The 25,725-nt window shown below is 40.7% G+C and overlaps 1 protein-coding gene across 3 annotated transcripts in view; it reads right to left on the reverse strand.

The window, feature by feature from the left end:
• Window positions 1–734: 734 nt before the first annotated feature.
• Window positions 735–25,725, reverse strand: part of flrt2 (fibronectin leucine rich transmembrane protein 2) — a 58,147-nt gene continuing 33,156 nt past the window's right edge. Inside the window, exons 1-2 of one of the 3 annotated variants that reach the window (XM_059356211.1) lie at window positions 10,039–10,592; window positions 735–7,751 (exon numbers count right to left, since the gene is read on the reverse strand). In XM_059356211.1, coding sequence (XP_059212194.1) covers window positions 5,329–7,311 — 1,983 coding nt within the window. In that variant the 5' untranslated portion in view covers window positions 7,312–7,751; window positions 10,039–10,592 and the 3' untranslated portion in view covers window positions 735–5,328. Of the gene's footprint in view, window positions 7,752–9,439; window positions 9,522–10,038; window positions 10,593–25,725 lie in introns of those variants that run through there. The other 2 variants (XM_059356213.1, XM_059356212.1) reach the window with 2 other exon arrangements.

Raw genomic sequence — 25,725 nt, forward strand, 5'->3', positions numbered from 1 at the left:
ACCTTAAGCACAAAGTGATGAATGTACGGAGGTAAGATCACACGGACTCTTTCATGGTGCTCGTTTCACAACAAAAAAGGAGCAGAAGAGAAGAAATGTGTATGATTGTAGTGCCAAAGCCTCAGTTCTCTTCACCCACTTGGCCTCCACCAAAAAGCCTCCAATTGTGCAATAACAAATCACATTCTGACATGTGGGGATTTTGAGAAAAACACCAATTTCCCGCTCAGAATACCAAAGTGGCACACCCTCTTGTGTTTCAGCTCAGTACATGTGGTTAATTGTCATAGTGAATTAAGATTGGGCTAATGTGGGTTTTTTGGCGGGCTGGAGGTTGCAAAGGCAACATTGGGATGCGGTCACAGAGAGGAAAAAAAGTTGGACTTCGGTAGAACACAGGGGATTTGGAGAAAGAGCCCATTCTGGGATTTAGCTGTGCCATACAAGTCGAATGAGAGAGTATCCTGGATTTTCCCCAGCTGAACGCTAAGCTGCGGTGGCTACGCTAAGATGTCTCAAGCTTCCCGTATAGAAATAAGAGGATAACTTGGCATGGTGTGGTACAGCACAAAACTTTGATCCCGAACTACTAGTGTCTGACCCAAAATAGATTTAGCTCTCTCCTCAGATAGCTTGACAGCTTGTCGGCACACAAAACTAATAAGAGTAGGATCACTCATTAAAGCAGAACAGATGGTCAACTTTTTAAAATAAAAAAGGAGTGATCGCTGAAATCCAATGGCTCTTTTATTTTCAAAAAGCTTCACTTAAGTATTTACAGTTTGTGCAAAAACATTTAAAGGTTTCAAGGACTTTACATTGTAAGTTCAACCTCAAGGCACATACATGGAACAACATCAATATTTCATCATGAGAACATAAATTTTAACTTTGGTTCCTAAGAAAACTTGGTGTGGATGGCTAACGTAACACTGCAGCGTCTTGATGAGATGGCATCCCAACACAGCCGTTTTACATGCACTGTAAGTTTCCAGCCTTCTGTCACTAAATATTCCTGTATGGTTATTCATACTGTACCTCAACCACCACTGGGTGATTGCTTGAAAACAAAAGAAAGTCCAAAACTCAGCATGATAAAACAAATGAAAGGCTATGAAGCTAAATACAGTACATGCAAATATCCTTGAATGAATGTTACTGGCTAATAGATATTTGCAGTGACGGTGTCGCCTGCAGGAAGAAAAGATGACTTTAATTCAACCACTTGTGTGTTTTCTGAATTGACCTCTTGAGATTAAACATAATTATTTCAACATGATTCAATGAGTTTAAGGGAAATTACTTCTCGGCACCCTGAAAGAGTCATAATCTGACGCTAGCAGTCTGCAGTATATTTTGTGTAATTCCATTGGTCACGGCCTCGCAGCCGCGTTCTTTCATCAAGCAAGTAGAAAATTAAGAGTAATGTACGCTGCAAATAAGCCACCAATGCTCCTTCCCCGTCTGGTTGAATCATTAGCCACGCACCACTTAAGGTCTGGCACTGTGGATGAACAGTCTCTTGTTAGCTACTGTGTGTCGTGCTTATTGTTGTTCTTGTTAATACTGTTGTTGTTGCCCCCGCCGTGGCTGCAAAATGTTTGAGAAAATGTGCTTTCTTTTCTTGTTGCCGTCTTTTTATGTCTCATCTTTTCCTCCTCCCACTTAACGCTCTGTCTCTCTAGGTAATCATTCAGTCCTGCATAAATGGTAAGGCAAATATCTGTCTCCGTTACACATTCACAGACAAGGGAGATACTATATGTTGCAACAGTTTGACCCCCCCACGTGTTTGATCACCATGTGACATAAAATAGGGCTTTAATCTATACCAAAGGATAATAAACAATATTAGATGTAAATGTTCAAGTGTGGGTTATGGTCAGCTGTGGATATTAGTAGAAAAAGGTTGAAATAAAAAGAGGAGATGCTTTGATAACCACAGAAGTATCAATAAACCGAATATGAAAAGAATATCCATCTAAACACGTCATGAACCCAAGTGTTAAAATCTCATTTTGCTTCCAACAAGTGTACATCATCTGCCAGGAGAATTACAATCATTTAGTCGGTTGCTATGTAACTCAATTTAATTTACAATTTTTTATTCAAAGCAATGGTTTGACATGTTATTATATTATTTACTTTCTTGCCAAGAGTTAGATGATAACATAATAAGAAGATAATACCCGTCTTAATGTCTGTATGCTAAATAAGTCCACAACAGCAGTCAGCAGCAGGTTAGCTTAGCTTAGCTTAGCTTTAAGACTTGAGACAGGTGCAAACAGCTAGCTGGACTAACAAAATCCACCAACAAACACCTCCAAAACTCACTATTTAACATAATTTGTTGTTTAGCACAGATGAAACAAACAAGATAAAATGTAAAAGTGACATTTTGGTTCGAGTCAGACTACCCGTTTACCAGTTTTCAGTCTTCATGCTAAGCTAAGCTAACCAGCCGAAAGTGCCATCTTGGCAGTGCCTGACTCTGCCTAACTCACGCAAATGGGAGACTGTGCTGCCCCAGAAAATGACGTTTGTTATTTTACGTTTATTGTTAGACAGCAACCTCTAGTGGTAGTAATTAGGATGGAAACCAAGTATATGGGGTATAAAGAATGACAAGAGTTTGATGTTCATGTCCCCCAGTAAAACAGAATGTCAACATCATAAGTTAGATATGCATTTGAACTTCTGTGTGTAGCTTTGTTACGTTTTTACGTCACCTACGTAATTAACATGTCTACTTCTGTAGCAGTAGCTATTATCTTAACATGTAGTTTTGCTTCCTTAACTTAACCCAAGCATTTTTGTAGCCTAAACCTAAAACAAACTTTTGATTGAACCATGTTCAAAACTGTGACTGAAGGTTGACGTTTGTTCCAGACATGAGAGTGGTATAAACCTCTTCAAATAACTCAAAGCAAGAAAGTGAAAAAATGTTTTCCAAAATTGAACTTTTGAAATATATTAAATGTTTTCTCGATCAGAGATTTTTAAATTTCCATTTGCCTCTAAAAAAAGGATATCAAAGAAATGGGTCAAAAATAGTTCAGCTGTCTTATTAAAAACAAGATAATAACATGACACTAAATGACGCGTTAAGACAGATTTCATTCATTGTGATTTTTAATGCGTTGTCTTGGTTGAACAGATTCTCAACACCGGGGCTGTGCATCACCTTAAATTAAAGTCCATGTGATTGCTGGAATTACAGTAAGTGCAGCTACTTTTAAGATGTCCCGACTGCTGAGATAAATCCTCTCAGAGATAATCTCGACACTCTGGAATAACTCGAGTACAAGCCCTTAAAAATCATTTCACTTAAAATGCTCAGCCTAGTTTGCATCCATTCTCCACCGTGTATGTTAGAGCAGCTCAATCTGTGCACCTCACAAAGAGTTAACACACACTCTCTCCCAGCGTGAGCTCCATGCAGCCAAGTGAAAATAAGGTCTACATATTTTTCTCCCTTTTTTGGTCGAGGATTATGAGGAAAGGGGGGTCGGCGGAGGGGTCGGCGGTGGGAATTCTTTAAGCTTGGCCCCTCCGAATAAAATCTTGTCAAATCAAATAAAGTCTTCTTAAGAAGTGCATAATGAAGACCTCTCACTAGCACCTCACATGCAAAGAGCTGCCACCACAGCCTGAGAGCTGAAGGGCAGGGAAAGTGTTTTAATTGAGCCCATGCAGAGACAGACAGTGAGACAGACAGGGAGAGGAAGACAGAAAATGAGGGTAGATACGGTGAGGATCATCATTGTGGAAACTAATGGTGTGAAGTGAGCAGGTGCATTGTTGAGGTGAGCAAACCATAAATTAAGTCTCATAAACGTGGACAAAAGGGTAAATGATGAGACGCTAGATGAGCTGCTCAGTCACAACTGTGCAGCATTGTGAGGATCATGGGCGGAGCGCCATCTTATTGTTGTAATTTCCTAATTTATCAAGAAGCCTAATGAACACTGGGACAAGGTTGAAATAAGTGGGTGTATAATTATGTGTGTGCTTTCTCAAAACTCATCACGCTCTCCACACACACACACACACAAAGAGAAACACAGGTCCCCCCCCTCCCCTCATTACAGACCGCAGTGGTGAAAATCCATATCATTTAGCCACCAAACATAGAAAACACTGTTAGTTTTAAATGATTCCACATCATTAAGTTGCTCGATGAGCAATAATACTCTAAACAATGCTGTTTGAGCATGAGTAATGTCGTCTGGGTAATGGACTCGAGGGGAATGGTGGAGGTAAAGTGATCTATGCAGCTTTTTTTTTTTCTTCTCTCTGTCTGTCTTGCCCTCTCTGTGTCCCACACACGACGCTGAGGGAAACTGCCCCCTTGTGGCCTCACTTGCCAAAACAGGGAAAAAAAGAAGCAGAACAAATTAGGGAATTTCTTCAAAAGGATCTGCGAGTCTCAGCACATCCATGCACCTCATTAGGGACAGTAATCCTTTGTTCCTTTTTAAATTCATGTTAATAACTGCACCTCCTTTCTAAAAAAAATATACAAAAAAACCCATAACAAATGTGCTGAAAATGACACATCCTTATTCAGAGTTTTCCAAAAAGTGTCTTAGCCCACCTTTGTTCCACTTTAAACCAGTAGAACAAAGATGCTTTTATTATTAAGGCACTTTTGGGAAATCTCGCTTTCAACAGCAGCGATGACATTCTCCCTACACCACGTCCACAATCCCTTCCATGTGATCACCACCTCTGCTCATTTCCTGCCTCGCTTCCATTAATAAGAAAGTGCACTTCAGTTCTTTTTTACAACATACCAGTATTGAACCAGTGCTATATTTCCACAGCGCTCTAATCAGCAGTGTTTGGATTTCCCCTGTGCTGTGTTGTCTTTACTACTGTTCTGTTGTACCGGGGAGGGTTTGCAGTGTTTCAAAGAGCAAAAAGGCCATATTTTTGCTTCTGTGGTTAGCAAAGGATCCCAGCCCTCTAAGCGCCCCAACATTTCCAAGGCGGACAGAAGCTACACCCAGGGTGCCGTGATTGTACAAATCCATGTTCATGTACAGTACTGACCATTAAAACAACTTTCAAAACCCTGCTGGTTATAAAAAAAGAAACACTTGTATCTCTTTTTCTAAGAATAAAAAAGATAGCAGAGAATCCCACATTATTATCCACAGTATAAATTACATTGTAGACAGAACTTGGAAATATATATAGTACAGTTATATTTCACTAGAATTTTTATGTTTTTTGTTGTCTTCACAAATATGTGTGTGTATTTATGCATGTAATAAGTGTTTCTGGTATGTGTGTGTGAATGCCGCTGTACTATTTGCTGCTGCATCACGTGTGGCAGAACTCTGTACTGGGCACGTTGCTGCTCTTGCAGTAGGCTATGCTGTTGTTACTGAGGTGACAGTCTCTAAATCCAATGCCCCCGTTGGGCGTGTAGATAGGCTGAATGCGGAAATCTCCCTTGAGCAGCTGCTCATTGTTCAGCGCCACTATCTGGAAACTGGTCTCAGTCATCTCCAGAATGGAGTTATCCTTCTTGGTTCCAGCCTCGCCATAGTCGTCTTTTCTCCTGCCCCGGTTGTATTTCCACTTGGTCGAAGACGACCGACTCTTCCTGTGCATGTGCCAACAGAACAGGCTGAGCAGCGTTACCAGAATGATTAGCACTGCCCCGCCTATGATCCCAGCCATTAGCAGCGTGGAGTTGATGCTCTCCTGAGGAGCTTGCTCTCTTCCCGGAGGCTTAGTAGATGCAACAGCCTTGGTCCTGGCCTCATTGCATATAGTATCCTCTCCGGGTCTGTAGGAGTTTAGGGTGTCCAGCACGTGCACGCAGATCCGATACACGGACCGAGGCTCCAGGTGCGTGAGGCTAATGTGCCGCCGGTCTCCGCTCACCGTCCTCTCCTGCATTCCTTCGTTTATTTGGCTTTGGCCCCTTTTGACCCAAGTGACCTTGTAGGCTGTGACGGTGAAATAGGAAGCCCAGCTCACCTCGATACTGGTAGAGTTGACCACATGGAAGGAGATCTGAAGGGGGTCCTCATACGGAGGAAGGGGCCCAGGAGGGTTGTTATGGATTGGGGGTAAGGGAGGGGAAGGTGAGTCAAAGTAGTAAGGGATGGATGTGGTGATGAGGGTGGAAATCATGGTGGTGATAGGGGTGGTTGTGGGTGGGGGAGGAGGTGTGGAGCGGAGGGTGGGCCAGGGCGGTTGGTCAGCATCAACTGGGCACTCTATAATATCCAGCGTGAGTTCTCTGATTGCCATGCCACGCACCTTGTCTGGGCTCAGGCACACGAAGCCTCTGGCATTGATGGATGAGGGCAAAGACTTGAGCCACACCACCACCCATTTCACAGAACAGTCACAACGCCAGGGGTTATTTCGCACCATGAGATGCTTCAGGCTCGACAGGCCATCGAACACACCCTGTGTAAGAGTCTGAAGCTGGTTGGTGGAGACATCCAGTTTTTCCAGCCTGTTGAGCTCAGCGAAGGCTGCCACAGGGATCTGGTCAATCTGGTTCTCCTGCAAGCTGAGTTTGACCAGTGACTGGCTGGGTAGCAGTGGAGGGGGGAAGGTGAGTGAATTGCGGGCCAGGGCCAGCTCACGGAGGGTGGCCAGTTCCTGGAAGGTACCTGGCGCAATGCCCTCATCCGTCAGCAGGTTCCCGTCCAGCAGGAGGCGCTGCAGGCGTGTCACATTCTGAAAGGCCTCCTCTGCAATGTGAGCAATGCGGTTCTCGTCCAACCGCAGCTCTTTCAGGTCCTCGGGAAGCCCGATGGGAACGCTGCTTAAGTGGTTCTTGGTGAGGAAGAGGAGTTTGAGGCTTATTGCCTCCCTAAAGGCCCCTTCTTCTACCCCCACTGTGGAGATTGAGTTATCATCAAGGTGCAGCTCCTCTAGTTTCGTCAACTGGGCCAGGGCTGCCCTGGAGATCGTCTGGATATTGTTCTCCTGAAGATGCAGGATCTTGGTGTTTTTGGGCAGATTGATGGGAAACTCGTCCAGCTGGTTGCCGTAGAGATACACGGTCTCCACAGTGGCCACATTGTGAAGTTCCAAAGGGAAGCCAGCATTGTTTATCTGGTTGTTATGTAGGAAGAGGACCTTGAAGCCGTCCTTTATCCCCAGAGGCACTGACGTCAGGCTGCGTTCATTGCAGTACACAAACGGCATGTCACAACGACACTCTTCCGGGCAAGATGCGCCCGGGCTGAATTGCATTTGGAGGCTTAGAATGACAGTCAACCAAAATTGCAAGAATGAAGCCCAATCTTTATTCCAAGGTCCAGCCAGAAACTCCATAGTGGAAAAACAAAACAGGAAAAGGGAAACCAACAATAAAAAAGAACCGTGAGGTAATTAAACAAAAATGAAAATCAGAAAGGCAATGATATATCCACTGAAAACCAGCCCCACGAAAAGTCCAACTAGGGGAGTTTGGTAATGATGCAGTTAGCTGGGAAAAGAGCAGGAAACCGTGGGAGTAATCCTGTAAATGCTAGTCCTCAGCTGAAGAGCGATGGTCTCATTAGTGGTGGCCAGTCCTCTGACTGACTCCATCCATGCTGAGACATCAGACCATAGCAGGACTCTTCACTCGTTGCTCCATGCAGGGCTCAGCCAGGGCCAATTTGAAGCCACACAGTAGAGAGCCACCCCAGGCTCCACTCGCCTGTCTGTCACACACTGCTGGTCCCCGACCAGGGCAGAGTCCAAGGGGGGTGACATTTGGATCCAGAGACCTGTGGGAAAACAAAGAAATGCTGGATTAGTATATTTGGGGTGGCCTGTTCTTGGAAAAAAGGGGCCTCTCTTCTCCCGTCTCTTTATTTGACATACAAACATGCACACAGACATACCAACTGTCTTTCCACCCCCCGCTTTCTTTCCTTCTCCCCCAAACAGAAAGACGGAGTCACAAAACATACCGTTCACTGCCGATGTAAAATTATGCACTGGCTATTCAAAAAAACAGTGAAACCATCTGATAAATATTCAGAACAGCTCTTGCACATCCGGTTTCGCAGACATAAAGAAGGCTTTTATCCCTTCCGCTCTATCAAAGGAGGGAACACATCACTGCAAGGACACACACTCACAGATTCACAGGGGTTCGGAGCATCATCAACATTGCTTAATGGAAAACATGCTAAAAAGAGATAAGGACTAATGAAGACATCATGCTCTTTGTGTGCCAACACGGATGCACAAGATATTTCCTGGAAAAAAAAATCGGAACAGAAAACAAGAGACGTCTGTCTTTTTTTTTTGTCTGCTTGAGCAGACATTGTGTGCAGAGGTACACGAGTAAACACACAAGTGCTTACAGTAAACAGAGGCAATTGTTTTGCCGCTGGCCTAAGGAGGAACTCGTTATTACGTGGAGGCCCGAACACACCGTGATGGTGTCAAGCTCAAGATTTAAGGCTGAACAGTGGAATTACAAAACAAAGGAGAAGCAATCGAGGACCCTGCATATCAGCTCCTCATCTCACTAGAGTGACATACACGAGCTGTCAAATGAAATGGGATTGGAAAATAATTTAGTTCTGCCACCTGCAATAAATGATCGATACAGGCTATTTTTCAGTATGGAGAGGCTTGTAGTAAAGCACAAGGCCATTGGATTACAGTAGACCCCCAGATCCATTATTCCAAGTTTTATGACCTATCAAACATCCCCCCTTATGATTGAAAGATACTGGTTGTCATCGGTGGCTTTCAGCTTAACTGGAACTCCACCCTTAGTCAATGTTGGATGACACACAATAATGGGAATGATGGGTTGAATGTTAAGCACAGGAATGGCCATGAGCGTGGATTAAGATGTCCTGCAGGGTTTGTGGCAGAGCAGAAAGAGCCACATAATTAAGAAAACAATTACAATGATTCTTTTTTTTTCAACTAAATTTCAGATTTAGGGAACTGCGGTTTGTAAAGAATGAAAGAAACGGTCAAACAGAAAATAACAAGAAAATGAAATCCATCTATTGGCTTTGCATCCCTGCTTTTCTACATTCCCTGCCTTGTTTGTTGACGAGATTGGCTTTTTGTGGCAGAGACGGAGAAACAATCCTTTGACACACATCTGTGATCTACTTTTCTAAATTGAAAGAGCTAAATTTAATCAAATAAGCTTCAGGGGGGGTATAAGCAACCACATGAGGCGATAAAATGTGCTGCCACAGCTGCAGAATCAACAGCAGAAGGCAGCAGCATCAAGATTATTATTGCTGCATAAATAAAAATGTCACCAAGGATCCAAATAATGAGCTAAAAAAGACGCATGATATATAAGTTGGTGGTTACTTGACAAAACCAAACCTGATAAAAGGTGGACATGCACAGATCAAGGGAAGGGAGTGAGAGAAAGACTTTTTCTATCTTTCATTTTGATTTAATTTCCAGCCGAGAGAGCACAGTTTCTCACCGCCAGATGAACGCTGTGATATGTGGCCAGGACAATCCGATTAGAACTGGATTTAGCGACAGAAACGCAATTAAAAAGTTTAAAATGGATAGGGTATTTAAGAGGCGATAAGAGGCGGATCAGGTAGACTTCAAAGGCTGCCCAGTGAGCAGTGTTCATTTGAATGAATAATTTCAAAGGGGGAATTGAAAAACCGCTCGGTGCTTTGAGAGTGAAAGCCGCCCCCCTACAAAATAAAAAAAAAGTCAGGTTTTCTCCGGGGTGAAAAATGTGGAGCGGTGCGCTTTGTAGTGCGGTAATCTTTAACTCGATGGAACATCTAATTAACTACAAATAAATTGGCTTACTGTTTTAATTAATCTTAAAAAGTCATTGGGAATTGGTAAATTAATGTCAGCCTTTGATCGCAGGCTGCTTGAAGCGATAAGTTACACAGGTGAAAACATTTTGTTATCTGTTTTTTCAAATAGCCTATTTTAAATGTCATTGAGAATTTTTTTTTTCCGAAAAGAAGTCCATTCATATACAACTCAAGCCTGTCATTCTTCCTCTTTTCCTCTCCAACTATGTGGTGGCTTATTGAGAAACATCCACTGTACCTTTGGCGAGCCTTTATCCATTACAAAACCCGCTACCGCGTTCAACTTTTCCCCTTTCTTTGCGCCTCTGTCCTTCATGCGGTCCTGCTGTATGACCGTGCGTAAAGGTCCGTTCGGTAACGCTGGTGCGAGTCGGTTCCGAAGAGCAGCGTGAACCCGGTGAGTCTACGGAACAGCATATTTTCCTGCATGGGTCCCCCCTTCGGTTGTGGCTGTGTGTCCGTCCGCACTTTTTGTTTCAGGTTTTCCCCCAGCTCAGCTCCACCGCGGAGCTCCTCCGCTTTAACTCAACACCGTCTGCAGCGCATGAGGACCGAAGACAGAAGCGGCGGTAGGGTGATCGCAGCGCCCACCTCTCCCCCTTCCACACTGGACGCACTCGCCGAAGTGTCCGCCACGGGCCATGACGGCCAGCTGCGTCCGTCCGGTGCGCTGTTTAGTGGGGGAGCTCAAACTTGCCTTTAGTATCTGCGCAGCTCAGACCCGGACTCCCTGCGAGTTGTTTTCTTAGATGGATTCAGTTGATAGTGCGACGTGTGTGCTCTGCTCACCTCTCTCTCTCTCTCTCTCTCTCTCTCTCTCTCTCTCTCTCTCTCTCTCTCTCACCCCTCCTGTCCCTCCTCCCTCCTCAGAATAAAGAATGCATCTCCTCCAGCAGCTCCGTGATGGCTTTAAGCCACAGATCCTCCCTGCTGCCCTCACACTGCAGAAAATAGTTTGTCTCTCAACACACTTTATCCCTACATGCTATTTGCCTGACCTACCTTACACCGCGTTCACGTCTGAGCTTTCATTTGCATTTTAATCACAAAATCCCGGAATTCGGCTTGAAGTCACATCCTCAATGAAAAATCACAACAGGACACAGCTATTTCATTCTTATTTAAAATGTGACGACAGCCTTGAGGTCACAAAGTGCCTCTGTGGGGCTGTAATAGGTATAGTTTTGTTAATGTAATAAATGTAGACCGACTGTAAGATTTTTTTTTAAAGGCACACTAACCCCAGTTCTTTTTTAATTACAGCTCGATAATTAGCCCCGAGTGAAAAGCACAGTCTCATCTTGACTTCCCGTACTTTCTTTCAGTGATTTGAAGCATTTAGACACAGCCAAAGTAATTTCATCTGACTGCTTCTTCGCGCTAATACTGATTCAGCAGTGCACTGCTGCTCTGCCCACACTCTTCAAGTCGCATACGTGCACGCACCGTGCATGCACACAGACACATTTGCCTGCATCTTGTTGTACCCACAATGTCAATGCATATTCTTTTACACGTCGAAAAACTCACCCATAAACAGGAGATTACAGGTAAAATATTTAAACACAGAGACGTGTACCAGAATAACTTTTAAAGTTTAATTCAAATGAAAGTGAGACTATGTACCTTTAAAAAGAACAAATAACTTTCTTACAAATTAAAGCTTGAAATCATAAGTGATAAAAACACAATTTACTGCCATTTGAGGTTTGAAAAACTTGCTTCGGGTGGCTCAAACTTAGAACAAGGCTACTGCTGTGTAACTGATATGATCAAATCAATTTCCTGAATACTAAATTCCTCTTTTACTTGTGCTTCTTTTACACTGCTTTTTAGCTTTTCACCAGTCTCCTGCAATTACGGCAACAGTTGCTGCTCTTCAGTAAAAGTAGTTCTACTTTAAAATTCACTTTAAAAAATGTGTATATATTTAGTGGCTGTTTTGACTTGTGTACATTGTGCAAAATTAGGCAATCAAAGTGAACACGCTTTAGTTATTTCATGTAGTCATTGTAGAGATAGGACCTCCTACTTTAATATTTTCCAAGGACGCACATTTATGATACCAGCTGATAATGTCATGTGGCAAAAAGTCAGATTGTATAGAAGTCTATAAGAAAATGACCCTCCTTTTTTAATGAATTATAACCTCAGTAAACACTTTCCTAATGAGATTATGTTCTCAATGTAGTTTGAAATCTTTTTAAACACAGCATGATGTTTTTCTAAGTTGTAGCCCCATTCATAAACGTAAAATAGACGATAGAGGATGGTTTGCTTTCAGATGTTTTTTAGTTCATTAAAGTAAACATTTGGTGGCTTAAACATTTTGGTGGCTTAAAAAATGTCTTGTTTTTTTCAGTTGTACCAACATTTCCCAGACTTCTTTTTTACTGGAGTATCACTCATCCTGCATATTTTAGATCTCTCCATGCTCCAGCACAGCTGATCTAAATGCTTGTAATCGAGCAGCTTTAGGAGTTTATAACGAGTTGATCATTTGAATCAGCTGTGGTGAAGCAGGAAAAGATAAAAACATGTAGGACAAAGTGATACTCCAGAAGTGGTTTGGGAAACACTGTGTTGTATTATTGTTAAAGACCTTCTGGAGTTGGCTGTTAATTTTAATCCAGTATGTGCATTTGGGTAATTAGCATCCCAATAAATAACAAAGTTAACCCAAATTACAGATGCATCTTGCTAACCAAGCTAGGGAGTTTATGCTATTGTTAGCTGGTAAATTAGTATTTGCTATGTGGTATCTGGCCACCCATAGAGGTAACCAGGTCATCGTCCAAATATGGTCACTTCTGGCTAAAAAAAAAAAGGAGAAAAAGAAAGATGGTGATGCCAGAAGGCCAAACTTGAGGATTCATAATGGTTGGCCAAAAACCAAAGGTGACATCACAGCAGCTACGTCTACTTTTTCACAGACTGTGGGCTAATATTAAACAGCCTGACTAATTAGCTTGCTAGTTTACACTTTTCGAGTATAATAGTCTACAAACTTAACACCACAGCAGTCCCTTAAAAGTCTTGAATGTTTTAAAGGGGCAGACAGCTGATAGTCAACATGGGCATGTCTCCTAGCAATGCTGCCTATCAAATGTCAGTCACAGTTGCCCTGTGAAATGCCCACCCAGATGCTTGAGGCTTCAGTGCTGTTTCTACAAATAACAGTTCTATCCTCTGGGAATAAAAAAATATATACAAAAGTGACAGTATCATCATAATTTATATTCCCTTACACAGGAAAAGGAATATAAATTTCTTCCAAAGCGAGGAGGATTTAAATTTCAGTTTGCCTTAAAAATAATAAAGCTGTCATGTTCTTTGTTTTCCATGTTTATAGCCAACGCTCGGGTCAGAAAGGCACACAGCGGTCACATGATCCCCACGGGTCAGCAGGTACACGTTTGTCTTTGATCTCCTCCTTCAGTTGCCAAATACTATTAATGTAGCTCTTTGACTCCTAGTGACCCACTTCAGCATAGATAACTCATGAAGATTTTCCGGACAAATTATGTGGCTCCCACTCAAATCGCCAATGTCATTTTGTCCAATCAGGCCGGCCGGCGCGCGTGCCATTGAAGTCTTCTAATACGTCAACTCTCTGTGAGATGATGTGGTTGTTCTCAGTGTTTGCCTTTCATGTTTAATTTCGGCTGCCACATCCCCGGGATGGACGGCCGTTTCGAGGCCCAGTCCACAACATTTAATTCCTTCATAAATCAAGCTTCTGTGCGCGTCATGAATTATTGATTGAGTGAATTTAGAGGAAACAGCCTATTTTTATTTTCTCCTTGATGGACATGTTTTGCAGTAGTGCGCTCTGTTCCTAGCCGGTGCAGCATTATGGAATGTCTCTTTCTGGCACACAAATGGGGATAAAATGACAGACACTTAAATGGGCGAAACAGGGGCCTATAGGCAAATATGCTCAAGCCATTATCCAGCATGTTAATTTGACTTTGTTCATTGTTGTCAAGCAAAATAACTGAGGAGGAGCAGGAGTTGGATGTAAAATAGGCTGATTACATAACATAAAATAAAGACCTTAAAAAATGCGAATTAAGCTTGGAATTTCATTTCAGCTAAAGAAGTGAAAAGTCTATATTGTGCTAGCTTCTGGTAGCATTGCTCTCCAGTTGGGTAGGATATGCTGTATATATAAGGTCTGTATTGCACAGTTGCAGAGAAATATTTCAGTCTACACCCTCTCCGGAATCTGGAAGTGGAAATTCCCCTTCTCTGCCTTGCCTAGAGACCTTCCCAGAGTTTTGGCGTGGCATATTTACTCTGCATGCTTGTGTACCTTGATAAAAGTGCAGATACACATGACCCCAGAGCACATCAAAGGCCGCTCTGTCCATCTGCTCCAGTTCAGGCCCCAAACAGTGTTAAAGGAAGGTAGAGGGGGAAAAAGTCCACTCAGATATGCAGATATGTTTATCCCTTGGTTATATTCATTCCAGTCCCCTGAGACATCATTAGCTTATCACATTTCTCCCTGCATGAATTTACATCTGGACACTGAAAGGCACTTCAAAGGTGCCAACAACATCAGTGTTTAAATCCTCCCCACAAGTATTGGCAGGATCTTTGAAAGAACTTAGTGTGGCAAAGCACAGTAATATTGCAAATCGCAGAAGCTGTGATATAATCAGGTCCTTCCCTTGAGATTTTCAGTGGCTTAAAGAAAAATATGCTGATAATGTTTAGAGTGGGCGATCAATGCGTTCATTAATTTCTAAGGCGATGTAATTATGTTTACCCCCCGTCGATTATCAATCTACATTCAACTAATGTCACAGCATGTCTCCCAGAAGAGAGGGGCACATTTTCACAGCCCAGGAAACTAATCAGCCAACAACATAGTATATGTTTTACTGAAGGAGTGAGCAGAGAGGAGGCGAGGGAGTCAGAGGATTGCACTAAGCCCTCTATACCAAATTCATTCTTTCTTTTTTTTTATTGATCTGTTTCTGTGCAAAAAGGATTGACAAGCACTGTAAAATACAATGTACAGTACATACAGTACACACACACACACACACACACACACACATGCTGAAATGTAGGCCCCGCATTATGTCAGAGTTAGACTGAACAACATTTACCTCCCACCCTCCTTCCTTATTAAAGGCAAACAAATCAAATGAGTCATGTAAAAAAAAAAAAGTACCACACAACATATTTTCATGAATGAGTTCTTACGATTTCTTATGAAAACATATGCAATGCAGTTTGTTTAATATCCCAGAAATACCACTGTTTTTAACATGTTGAAGTCACTCTAAGGAGTGATGTAGGTAATGTTGTGTATGGAACTACTTTGCCAAAACTACTTGGTTTAGTTTTGGCAACAAAACCACTTGAAGGTTAGGAAAAAAAGACCAGGGCTAGGCTTAAAAAATGCTACAATTTCACAGGATAGCTATGAATTTTAGTGCATTACTTTTTGTAGAAATAACTACAAACTCTTCATAAAAAAACAGCCTGCACCATAGTACCCCTCCATCTGAGCCTTTCTTATGTCACATTATGTGTGATGGGTCCATGATTTGTATCGAAAGTTTCCCAGTTTGAACATTAAATATAAATTGAATGTATGTCTCCAACTTGAAAATCATTGTTTGTATTGTGATTTTCTCAGCACCCCGTTTTTGGAATTGGGGTTATATTTGTTAGGCTTAAAGTTCCTTTAAAATGTAATGTCTGGCTGTCAAAAGGCCGGCGATGCTCAATCAGGGTCATTTCATAAGTAGAAGCTAAAGCAGCACGCTCTCACATGAGCATGTGAATTATAGGGGAGGCAAAGTGAATGCAGTGTCCTGACTGAATGCTGCCCTGTGCTAATGCCAGGCTGTAAAAACACTGACTTGACAACAAGCAAGCCCCTGTAGTTCTGCTGAGGGAGGGATGGGGGAGAAAGAAGCAGAGTGAGAGGAGTGGAGAAGGGGGAAAGAGTGAGAGAGGGGAAGGTAGAGGGGGAAAGGGGCATTAGAAAAGGACTGGTGAGAATTAAAATTGCTCAAAAAAGAGGACAGGAAGAGAGGATTGTGGATTACTGCTGTTTCTGCCATGTCATCCTTGATTTAATACCTTTAACAACTGCTTAGTAATGTATAATTGTTAAGATAAGTGTAGGCCATTTTGTTCTGACATGTGCTGCTCTCCGCTAAGAAAAATAATAGAGCTTAGGGGAGCAATCCACCCTTGGAAAGTCTTGCTTTATTTTAGATTTCCAGTTTTTGATGTTGACTCTATGCATAGCAGTATACTGCATCATGGTAGCCCCAGTTTGTGTCTTCTATATATTTTCTTCTGCATCTGATGTTCCAAAATATATAAAAAAAACAGAAATCCAGAAGATTGCTCACTGCTGTATTCCCCAAATCACCAGAGGCTCTTGTTGAGAAAATATTATTTTGTTTCATCATAAACAAGATATAACCACTTCCTGAAGTTTTCCACTTTGGAACCAAATTACATGAGGAGTTTTATTAAGATAATTTAATTTGAAAATTCATCATCCCCAGAGGATGGACCGTACAAATTTTAGTGATCACCTGACTTTTTCTCCAGCAGCACTGGCAGTTTGACATTTTTGTTTTTCCTGACAACTAAACAGGCCCGACAACTAGAGGATACCTCACACAAAGAAACGCCTCTAGGTTGTCTATGCTAGCAGCTTACTATGCCTAGTATTTCCCTCAGGCAACCCCGAGTGGCTGAAGCAATTATGAATACAGGAGAGTGCAGTGAGGTGACCGAGCATAAATACCATGAATGTCTAAGGCGATGGCTAAGGTCAAAGGGGGGATAGGTCAAACGACACAGAGCTTTGTCCCAGGAGATCTGTGTTCGTGTCCTGGTTGAACCGTGAACATTTTACATTTTAACGTAATTGTTTGTTCTGTCACGTGATGTCATGTAGCGTAATGTCCCATAATCTCACGTAGCGTACTGTCATGTAGCGCTATGTCACGTAGCATAATGTCACGTAGCATACTGTCACGTAGCATACTGTCATGTAGCGTACTGTCACGTAGCGTACTGTCACGTAGCGTAATGTCATGTAGCGTAATGTCATGTAGCGTAATACCACGTAATGTAATGTCACGTAGCGTAATGTCATGTAGCGTAATACCACATAATGTAATGTCACGTAGCGTACTGTCACGTAGCGTACTGTAACGTAGCATACTGTCACGTAGCATACTGTCACGTAGCATACTGTCATGTAGCATACTGTTACGTGGCGTACTGTCACGTACCGTACTGTCACGTAGCGTAATGTCACGTAGCATACTGTCACGTAGCATACTGTCACGTAGCGTAATGTCACGTAGCGTACTGTCACGTAGCATAATGTCATGTAGCGTAATACCACATAATGTAATGTCACATAGGGTACTGTCACGTAGCGTAATGTCACGTAGCGTAATGTCATGTAGCGTACTGTCACGTAGCGTACTGTCACGTAGTGTACTGTCACGTAGCGTTATGTCACGTAGCGTAATGTCATGTAGCGTAATACCACATAACGTAATGTCACGTAACATTATGTCATGTAGCGTAATACCACATAACGTAATGTCACATATCGTCATGTCACTTAATGTAATATTACATAATGTAATGTCAAGTAACGTCATATAATGTAATATGTTGAGACGTAACGTAATATCACACAATGTAACATCACGTAACACAGCATCAAACAACATAACGTAACGTCATGCAGCATAACAGATGGTAAATATGGTGAACAGTATAGCTGCTAAACATCAGCATGTTAGCATTTAGCTCAAAGCAGTGTTTTGCCCAGGTGCAGCCTCCCAGAGCACTTAGCATGACTGCACCCTCTTAATCTCATATGTAGTGGTAAAGCATTAGAGACACCGACTGGGGCCCTGCAAGTGCTGTCATTTATACTTTCAATCAAAATGTATACTTCCACTTCATTTCAGTCATTTCCTCCTTTGCCCAGCGTGACTCCACACAGTTACTTGGGAATAGACCTTTGTGCTGTAAAAGGGTTAATGGAGTTGAGAAGTGGTGAGTTCACATGATAAAAATTTGTATTCCAAATACAAAAAATGTTTCTCACTTTGTAATTTAATTGGAAAGTAGCACTTGATTTTTTCATTATGCTGCGTTATCTCCTGTTGTTTAATTACCACTTGTGTTTAATAGCCAAACAGTTTTAAGCTTAATCCTTACTGGAGCTTTTACTGGAAATACTGATGTCACCGTGTTGTCTACATTTGGTCAGATATTTATGAGAAAAAGATAAAACACAAGGTTAAAATATGTGAAGTACTTCACACAGTTGTTTTTAGCATTAAAAGGCTTAAGTGTGGGAGTTCTGAGAACTCTACAAACCCCTGAATTTCACCTTATTTGGTGAAAAAGTGCTGCTACATAGGAATTCTTAACATTATATACATGATGTTGGGAGACTACACAGCCAAAATACGAATGGCGCAGCAATGGATTGGACTGTTTAGGAGTAAAAGTAAAAGGACCCGAGAGACAGCAACTTACTAGAGATCGTCAGAGAAAGAACAGAAGAGGAGAAAACAAGACAGATGCCAGGAAGGAGCAGGTCTCAGGGTCACGCCAAAGATGGGCCTGATCCCACCTCCAATCCCTGCAGCTTTTCTTTTGTTTGAAGTCACATCTGGGCTAAATTTCCCCTTCTGACTTGAGCAAAGAGGAAGTCTTCTGGGTGGGTGGAAAGGGGCTCAGGGCCGCTCCTGCCTCCCAGGCTTAACTGTACAAATACTGTAGGTCCATGATTCACTAAACCAGAGACTGAGAAAACCCATATCCAGACCCTGATTCAGTACTCATCATGGTGGAGGCGTGATGACTACTGAATGACACACACGTCCTATCAGGTAAATTAAAAAACGTTTTATTTTATATATATATAAAAAGAAGAAAAAAAGTTAACCCTGCACCTCACTCCAACTGTATTTATATACTATAGTCCTCAGCATTGTGGAGTTTTCCCAACAGCACATTATTCTGCTGACTGAGCAAAATGTTAAAATTTACTACTGACCGAGCTTTAGTCCAGAGGTTCCCAACCTGGGGGTCGGGACCCCCCGTGAGACAATTGAAGCGGAAGGAAATAAGAAAGAAAATCCAATTTAGCCTCACAAAATCACATTTATTTCTCTGAGGTTTTTTTTTTTTCACCCTTTCAGGTTGGAAAATTCTTCCAATGAAACAGGCGGAAACAAAATCTATCTTATAGGCATATACTATAGGGTTGGGTTACATTTTTGTTAAAACCAATTAATTGTTATGAGTTACATTTTACAATAGAGATTTTTCATAAAGACCTATACAAGCATTTAATATGAATTGTTTATTAAGACTGTATATTAAATAGGTTTTATGATAATTTTGCCAATTAACCAACTGAAAAATGTTGATGTTGATAAATGGCTACTGAACTTAGAAAATATGAAAGAGACATTGAATTTAATGAAAGTGCCACTCAACTCATGTCCAATGTTCTACATCTATAGAATATAACTGAATTGATGTCAAAAGTATATGTATTTTAGCAGCATTAATATTTTTATACATGTTCTGGTTAAAAAATGTTTGAATTAGTGCTGCCAAAATAAATAAATACATTTTTGCAATAAATTCGAACTATTTAACATGTTGAAAATGTGATACAAAATAAAAGTTCTGGGCTGTTTAAAGATACTGTCAGGATATGACTATTGTCTGAAACTAGAAGAACAATTCCAATATTACCAACTATGTCATGGCATTTTTTTTTATAAAGGGGGCTAAATAATGCGGTAACACTTTACAATAACCATCATTTATAAATGGTATATAGGCAATTTATAATGGTAAACAGAAAATGTATTAATGTTGAACTATAATTCATAAATGCCAAATCGATGGTATATTAATGTCAGTTGATAGTTACTTTACCATTAACAAACAATGACATTATAATTATTAGTTTATTAATAGTTTTGCACTCATAACATTTTTAACACCATATTAAGTATGTTAATGATTTTGAAATCATTCATATACCTTGAAGAAATTGGTTTAAAAAACGATTAAATATGTATGTAAATGGTTAATAATTGGTTTATAAACAATCTATAAACATCACTTAGATGGTTATTGTAAAGTGTTACCAATAATGCTTGTAAATTTGGCTAAATTGTGGTTGGGTATTGATTGCTTTCTAAGAATGGTAAAACTTTACAATAACCATCATTTATAAATGATAAACAGATAGTTTATTAATGTTTAATCATCATTTATAAACCGTATATAGGCCATCTAGAATGATAAATACATAATTTATTAATGTTTAACTAACTAAATAATTTATAAATGGCAAATAGATGGTATATTAATGTAAGTTTATAGTTACTTTACCATTAACAAAGGATTACATTATAATGAATAGTTTATTAATAGTTTTAGTTGCACTCATTTTAACATTTTTAACACCATAATAAGTATGTTAATGATTTTTGAAATGATTCGTATACCTTTGAGAAATTGGTTGAACATTTTTTAAAGATTAAATATGTATAGCACTTTGTAAATGTTTATTATTGGTTTATAAACCATCTATAAACATTATTTAGTTGGTTATTGTAAAGTGTGACCCTAAGAATTTCCAAGATTTAACTTGAGGGATTTGAGCCTTCATTTATTTCTTACAGTATTTCATACAGGCTGGTGCTTTACAGCTGAAAACACACAGATGAAGACACATAAGAGAGAACAGATGACTTTTAACAAACAATTGAAAAGCATATTAATTTGTTTACAAAGAACAGATAAATGGGTAATTTAATATAGCATTTAAAAGAAAAATCAATTACTTCTTTTCAGAGAACCCACAGACATGCCAAACTAAAAAAGTATGTCCCACTCTGCACAGTTCTGAGAGAACAGCACCTTGATTTGATCAGGACCTTACAGCTGCGGACAGCTGTTTAAAGGCTCAGCCTGTGCTTGGATGACAATCTGTGTTTATCTTCGGCTTTCCCCTCCAACTAATTAACTAAGCCCTGAAACACCAAAACACCACGCTCCCCTGAACCTCTTTCTTTCTGACAGCTTCTCCCTGCAGCTGATTTATTATTGCGCGATTTCAAATTAGTGCTGAGTGGAGAATGTCTCACAACAATTTACACTCACATGACCTGAGACTTATTAATTACTGTATTTTAATTAGAGGTAATTACAATATATAATGCATATAATATTGTGATGTGCAGAAATATTCCTTGCTTATTTACTTAATGCTGAATAAAATAAAGAGAAGGTAATTATTGTTATCATTATTATTATCATTCTTTAATTTAGTGAGTAAGATTATCCGAAACAGACAGCGAGGATGAAGCAGGGAGGTTGTTCGTTTTCTTTTTCTATACTCCTGTGTTTTCATTTTTAGATTAAACACCATGCCAATCTTTATTCCTCATGGAAAGTTTTAATTGCCTGGGAAGCAAAGAGACATTTTAGCTTGCAGTAAGGCCAACAGCATACAACCAACCCACACTTGAAAACTGTACAGACATTAGATATAATGCTCAAACTGACACACTTTATTGTTTATAGCACACTAATTCTGAATTTGATGCATGCAACACATTCTAAAAAAGTTGAGACAGGGCACATTACCTACTGTGTTACTGCTTTTCTTTTAACACTTGCAGTCCTTAGTAACTGAAGTAGGGCTGGGTATCATTTAAAAATGTTCAATACCAGCACCGATACCAGTACCGATACCAGGACCCTTAACACGATACCAATACCAATTGAGTACTTCATTCGATACTTTTTTTCAACTTTAAAAAAAAAAAATTGGCTGCGTAAATGTCACCCCTCCTCCCCATTCAAAATATTTTTAATCAATTTTTATCAAATAGCGCATTTCTCGAATAACACTTGTGGTGATTGGCTGCAGGCAAAACTATAGAAACAGTAATTTTTTTCTCTCGATCTTGGTAGTGGGTACAAAAGAAGTGATTGCAGGTATCGTTTGACAGCCGCAGTTTCCATACTACTTGGTACTGGGTTGTTTCGGTCGATACCTGAACCTTTGGTAACGCTTTATAATAAGGTCCTTAATAACCATTTATTAACAAGTAATAAGGCATTGTTCTCGCTTTAGATCTGGTAGTTGCAAGAAGCATAATTAACTTATAGTTAACTTATAATAGATGAGCAATAAAGTATAAGAAGATTACTTTACTTTATTAATCCCACAATGGGGAAATTCAACCTCTGCATTTAACCCATCCTTTTTTACACACAAGTGAAGACACCATGCAAGGAGCAGTGGGCAGTACATTACTGCGCCCGGTATATTTTAATATCAATAAGCAAACAAAATAAGATTAATAAAGGCATGGCAAAGACATAAAGGGTGGGTCATGGGTGTTTGTAATGCCATCATTAACACTTATATAAGCTTATAAACACACAATAATGTTAATAAGCATCTTGTAAGGACTTACAAGGGCCTTATTACTTGTTAATTAATGGTTATTACAAGGACCTTAATATAAAGCGTTACCGATAAACGCTTTACTAAACTGAAGACACAAATTGTCCAAGTTCTGCAATCAAAATTGTCTCACATTCTTGCTCGATATACACACACACACACACACACACACATATATATATATATATATATATATATATATATTTGACTAAATTTGCTCAGCAGTCCATGGTCTCCACTGTTATATTGTGTGCTTCATAATGCGCCACACATTTTCAATGGGAGACAGGTCTGGACTGCAGGCAGGCCAGTCTAGTACCTGCACTCAACATTAGCGGGGCCTTCACAGATGTGACAGCTACCCATGATGCCATGGGCACTAACACCCCCACATGCTGGTTTTTCAACTTTTTGCTTCTAACAATCTCGATGGTCATGTTCCTCCACCCCGAGGACACGACGTCCAGGATTCATTCATTCATTATCCTTAACCACTTATCCAACATGATTATCGCAGGGCTCACACATAGAGACAGACAATCACACACTCATTCACAACTACGGGCAATTTAGAGTCACCAATTAAACCTAAGTGCATGATTTTGGACTGTGGGAGTAATCTGGAGGACCAGGAGAGAGCCCACGCTGACACAGGGAGAACATGTAAATTCCACACAGAAGAGCCGGAGTCGAACCGGCGACACCACCAGAAATAGTTTTCAATCTCAACTCATCAGCACACTTTTACACTTTGCATAACTTTAACTCAGAGAAGCTTGGGCCCAGAGAAGTTTGCAGCGTTTCTGGATGTTTTTGATATATGGCTTTAACTAATTTGTAGATGCAGCAACAAACTGTGTTTACCAATAATAATAATAATAATTTTCGAAGTGTTCCTAAGCCCATGTAGCCCATGTTGTCCCTACAATTATGTTGTTTTTTAATGCAGTGCTGCCTTAGGGATCAAAGGTCACCGGCATCCAATGTTAATTTTCAGCCTTCCTAATAATATGCAGAGATGGATTATTGATGGTGAAATCCCTAAAGTCCTTGCAATTGTGCATTGAGTAACGTTCTTAAAGTGTCGGATTATTTACCCACGCAGTTTCATACAAGTGGTGAACCTCGCCCTGTCCTTGTCTATGAATAATGATGAAATCACGATACTATGATCTGTTCTAATTAAGCTGTTTACTTGTGAAATATTCCAAACAGGTGTTTTGAGCGTTCCAATTTTTTGTTACCCTTACTTTTTTCAAATGTGTTATTGGCATCAAATTTACAGTGAGTATATATTTACAAAAATGTTGATTCGGGAAAACATTAAATGTATTGTCTTTGTACAGTTTTAAATTGAATCTCTTAATATATTAGTATGGCTGCAGGATCAAAACATTTTTTATGTTCTGTTTTATTTACATTTTACAGGGCGTCCTAACTTTTTTGGAATCGGGGTTGTACATTGTAATGTGTGTTTGAAAGGGTTGCATTGTCTATTTCAGTGTCCCCTTGTCTTTCAATGTGAAAAATCCCCCTGATGCATGAGGCAGGAATTTGGATAAATCCAGATTACATCAGAAGGCAGGTGAAACAGCTTACAAAACAGACAGCTAAAAATATAATTACACTGTCAGACGCTGCTCCGCTATGCTGTTTAATCCTTCGCCATACTGATGCCATTGCTTGTCTTTTCCTATCAAGTGTTGTAATTTAATATTCCTATCCCGTGTCTTGAAATACATTTCTTTCCTCTGGTTAATTCATCATCATCAATTTTTTTCGCCTTATTTATTCTAGTAACAATCACAGTATTAGCCTTGGCAAGCTCTACTGTAACCTAATGCTTTACGGTATTAAAGCCTGGCAAGTGTTCATTTGCTCTTTTTTTGGAATATTGCTCACAAGTTGAAACAAAACTCCTCACGGTAACATGCCTCAGAGACACACAGATGCAGATGAGGCTGCTGGTGTTTTTTTTTTTTTTTTTTTTTTTGCATCACATGTTGACAGCGTTAGTACTTTATCTTTTGTTTACTAGCTCCTCCAGTGCTGCTCACCATGTCATGAAAAACATAAATGAGATTTTGCTAAATAGCATTTTTGCCCCATATGGTTTTGCTGAGGCAGTAGCCCCTTTTAAACAATCTGCGGTTCCATCTGGTCACTGTGGTTTTTGCCCCTCGCCAGTTTGTCCCCCACCGCCCCCCTTTGCTTTCACTTACTGCCGCAGCATGCCGCCCCAGTTTGAGAACCGTCTCACAAAACATCCCGAGGGTGTCTCTAGGTGGACGCCTACGTGAGAACACCGCTCTTCTCAGGGTGCTTCTGGGACGCCTGATGAATCAGAGCGCCTCGTTCAGCCTTCGTTGGCCTCGTCTTCGAGTCCCGTGAAGGAGGAGAACAAAGAGGCTCAGGAGGAAAAGAGCCAGGCGGGGAGGAAGAGAGGGGATGAGTTTTGGTGTGAGCGATAATGTAAGGCGTATTGATTCGGAGGGATCTGTTTTCATTGCTCATCCCTCACCGAGCAGCAGATCACTCTTCCTCTCTCGCTCAGGTGGCATGGGGCCCAACCCTGGCGCCTGCCACCCTGCCCAGATTAATTGAAGCATGCTGTTGTAAATGAATCACATATGGCTAATATCTCCCCACTTTCCCCTCTCCCCACACGCTAGCATTACCTATCCTCGTTTGTATTCTATTTCGGGAACAGACCTCACTCTTTCCACTTATTTTTAAGGAAGTGCAGCTCAACACAAAAAAAAAAGTGAGGAAGAAGAGAGTGTAAAGGTAGCCAAGGTCAGTTGCTCATCGCTTTGAGTTCACTGTAAAATTCATGACTTTCCCTTTTGGTTTTTCATTTGTCTCTTTCCACGGTCCACTCTCTGCTCTTAACTTGGCACAAAGCAGATTAATTGCGCTGTCGTACAAAAGGTAGGAATAAGCCAGCGCACCTGTCCCTGATGCCACCTAGCATTAAGATGAATGCGTCATAGCTTTGGTCTTTATTAGTTATTTATAAGACCCACTGCCCAGAATAACAGCACTAAAGGCAGGGGACAGAGTGAGCAGTCGCTAACGGCGTTTTTGGCACTAACGCTCACAAGGAAGTAAAATGAAAGAGTGATAAATGTTAACTAAAGTGACATTAACAACAATGTCCTGCCAGGCGTCACCATGGGGCTGTCATGTCAGCACAGCATGGTTGTCATGTTAACATCATGCATTGTGGAAGCAGTGGAAGCAACACACAGGAGGAGGATTTGTTTGTCTTAATGGATCTTGACATAAGTGGTTGTAATCCTGTACTGGTCCCACACAGAAAAAAAGGCCATGGAAAAATTGTGTTTTTGCATTTCTTAGTTCCTCAAGGCAGCAACACTGAAAAATCAATTACTGTTCTTT

This window comes from Centropristis striata, chromosome 18, assembly GCF_030273125.1.
Source record: "Centropristis striata isolate RG_2023a ecotype Rhode Island chromosome 18, C.striata_1.0, whole genome shotgun sequence".
In the NCBI taxonomy this organism is placed as follows: domain Eukaryota; kingdom Metazoa; phylum Chordata; class Actinopteri; order Perciformes; family Serranidae; genus Centropristis; species Centropristis striata.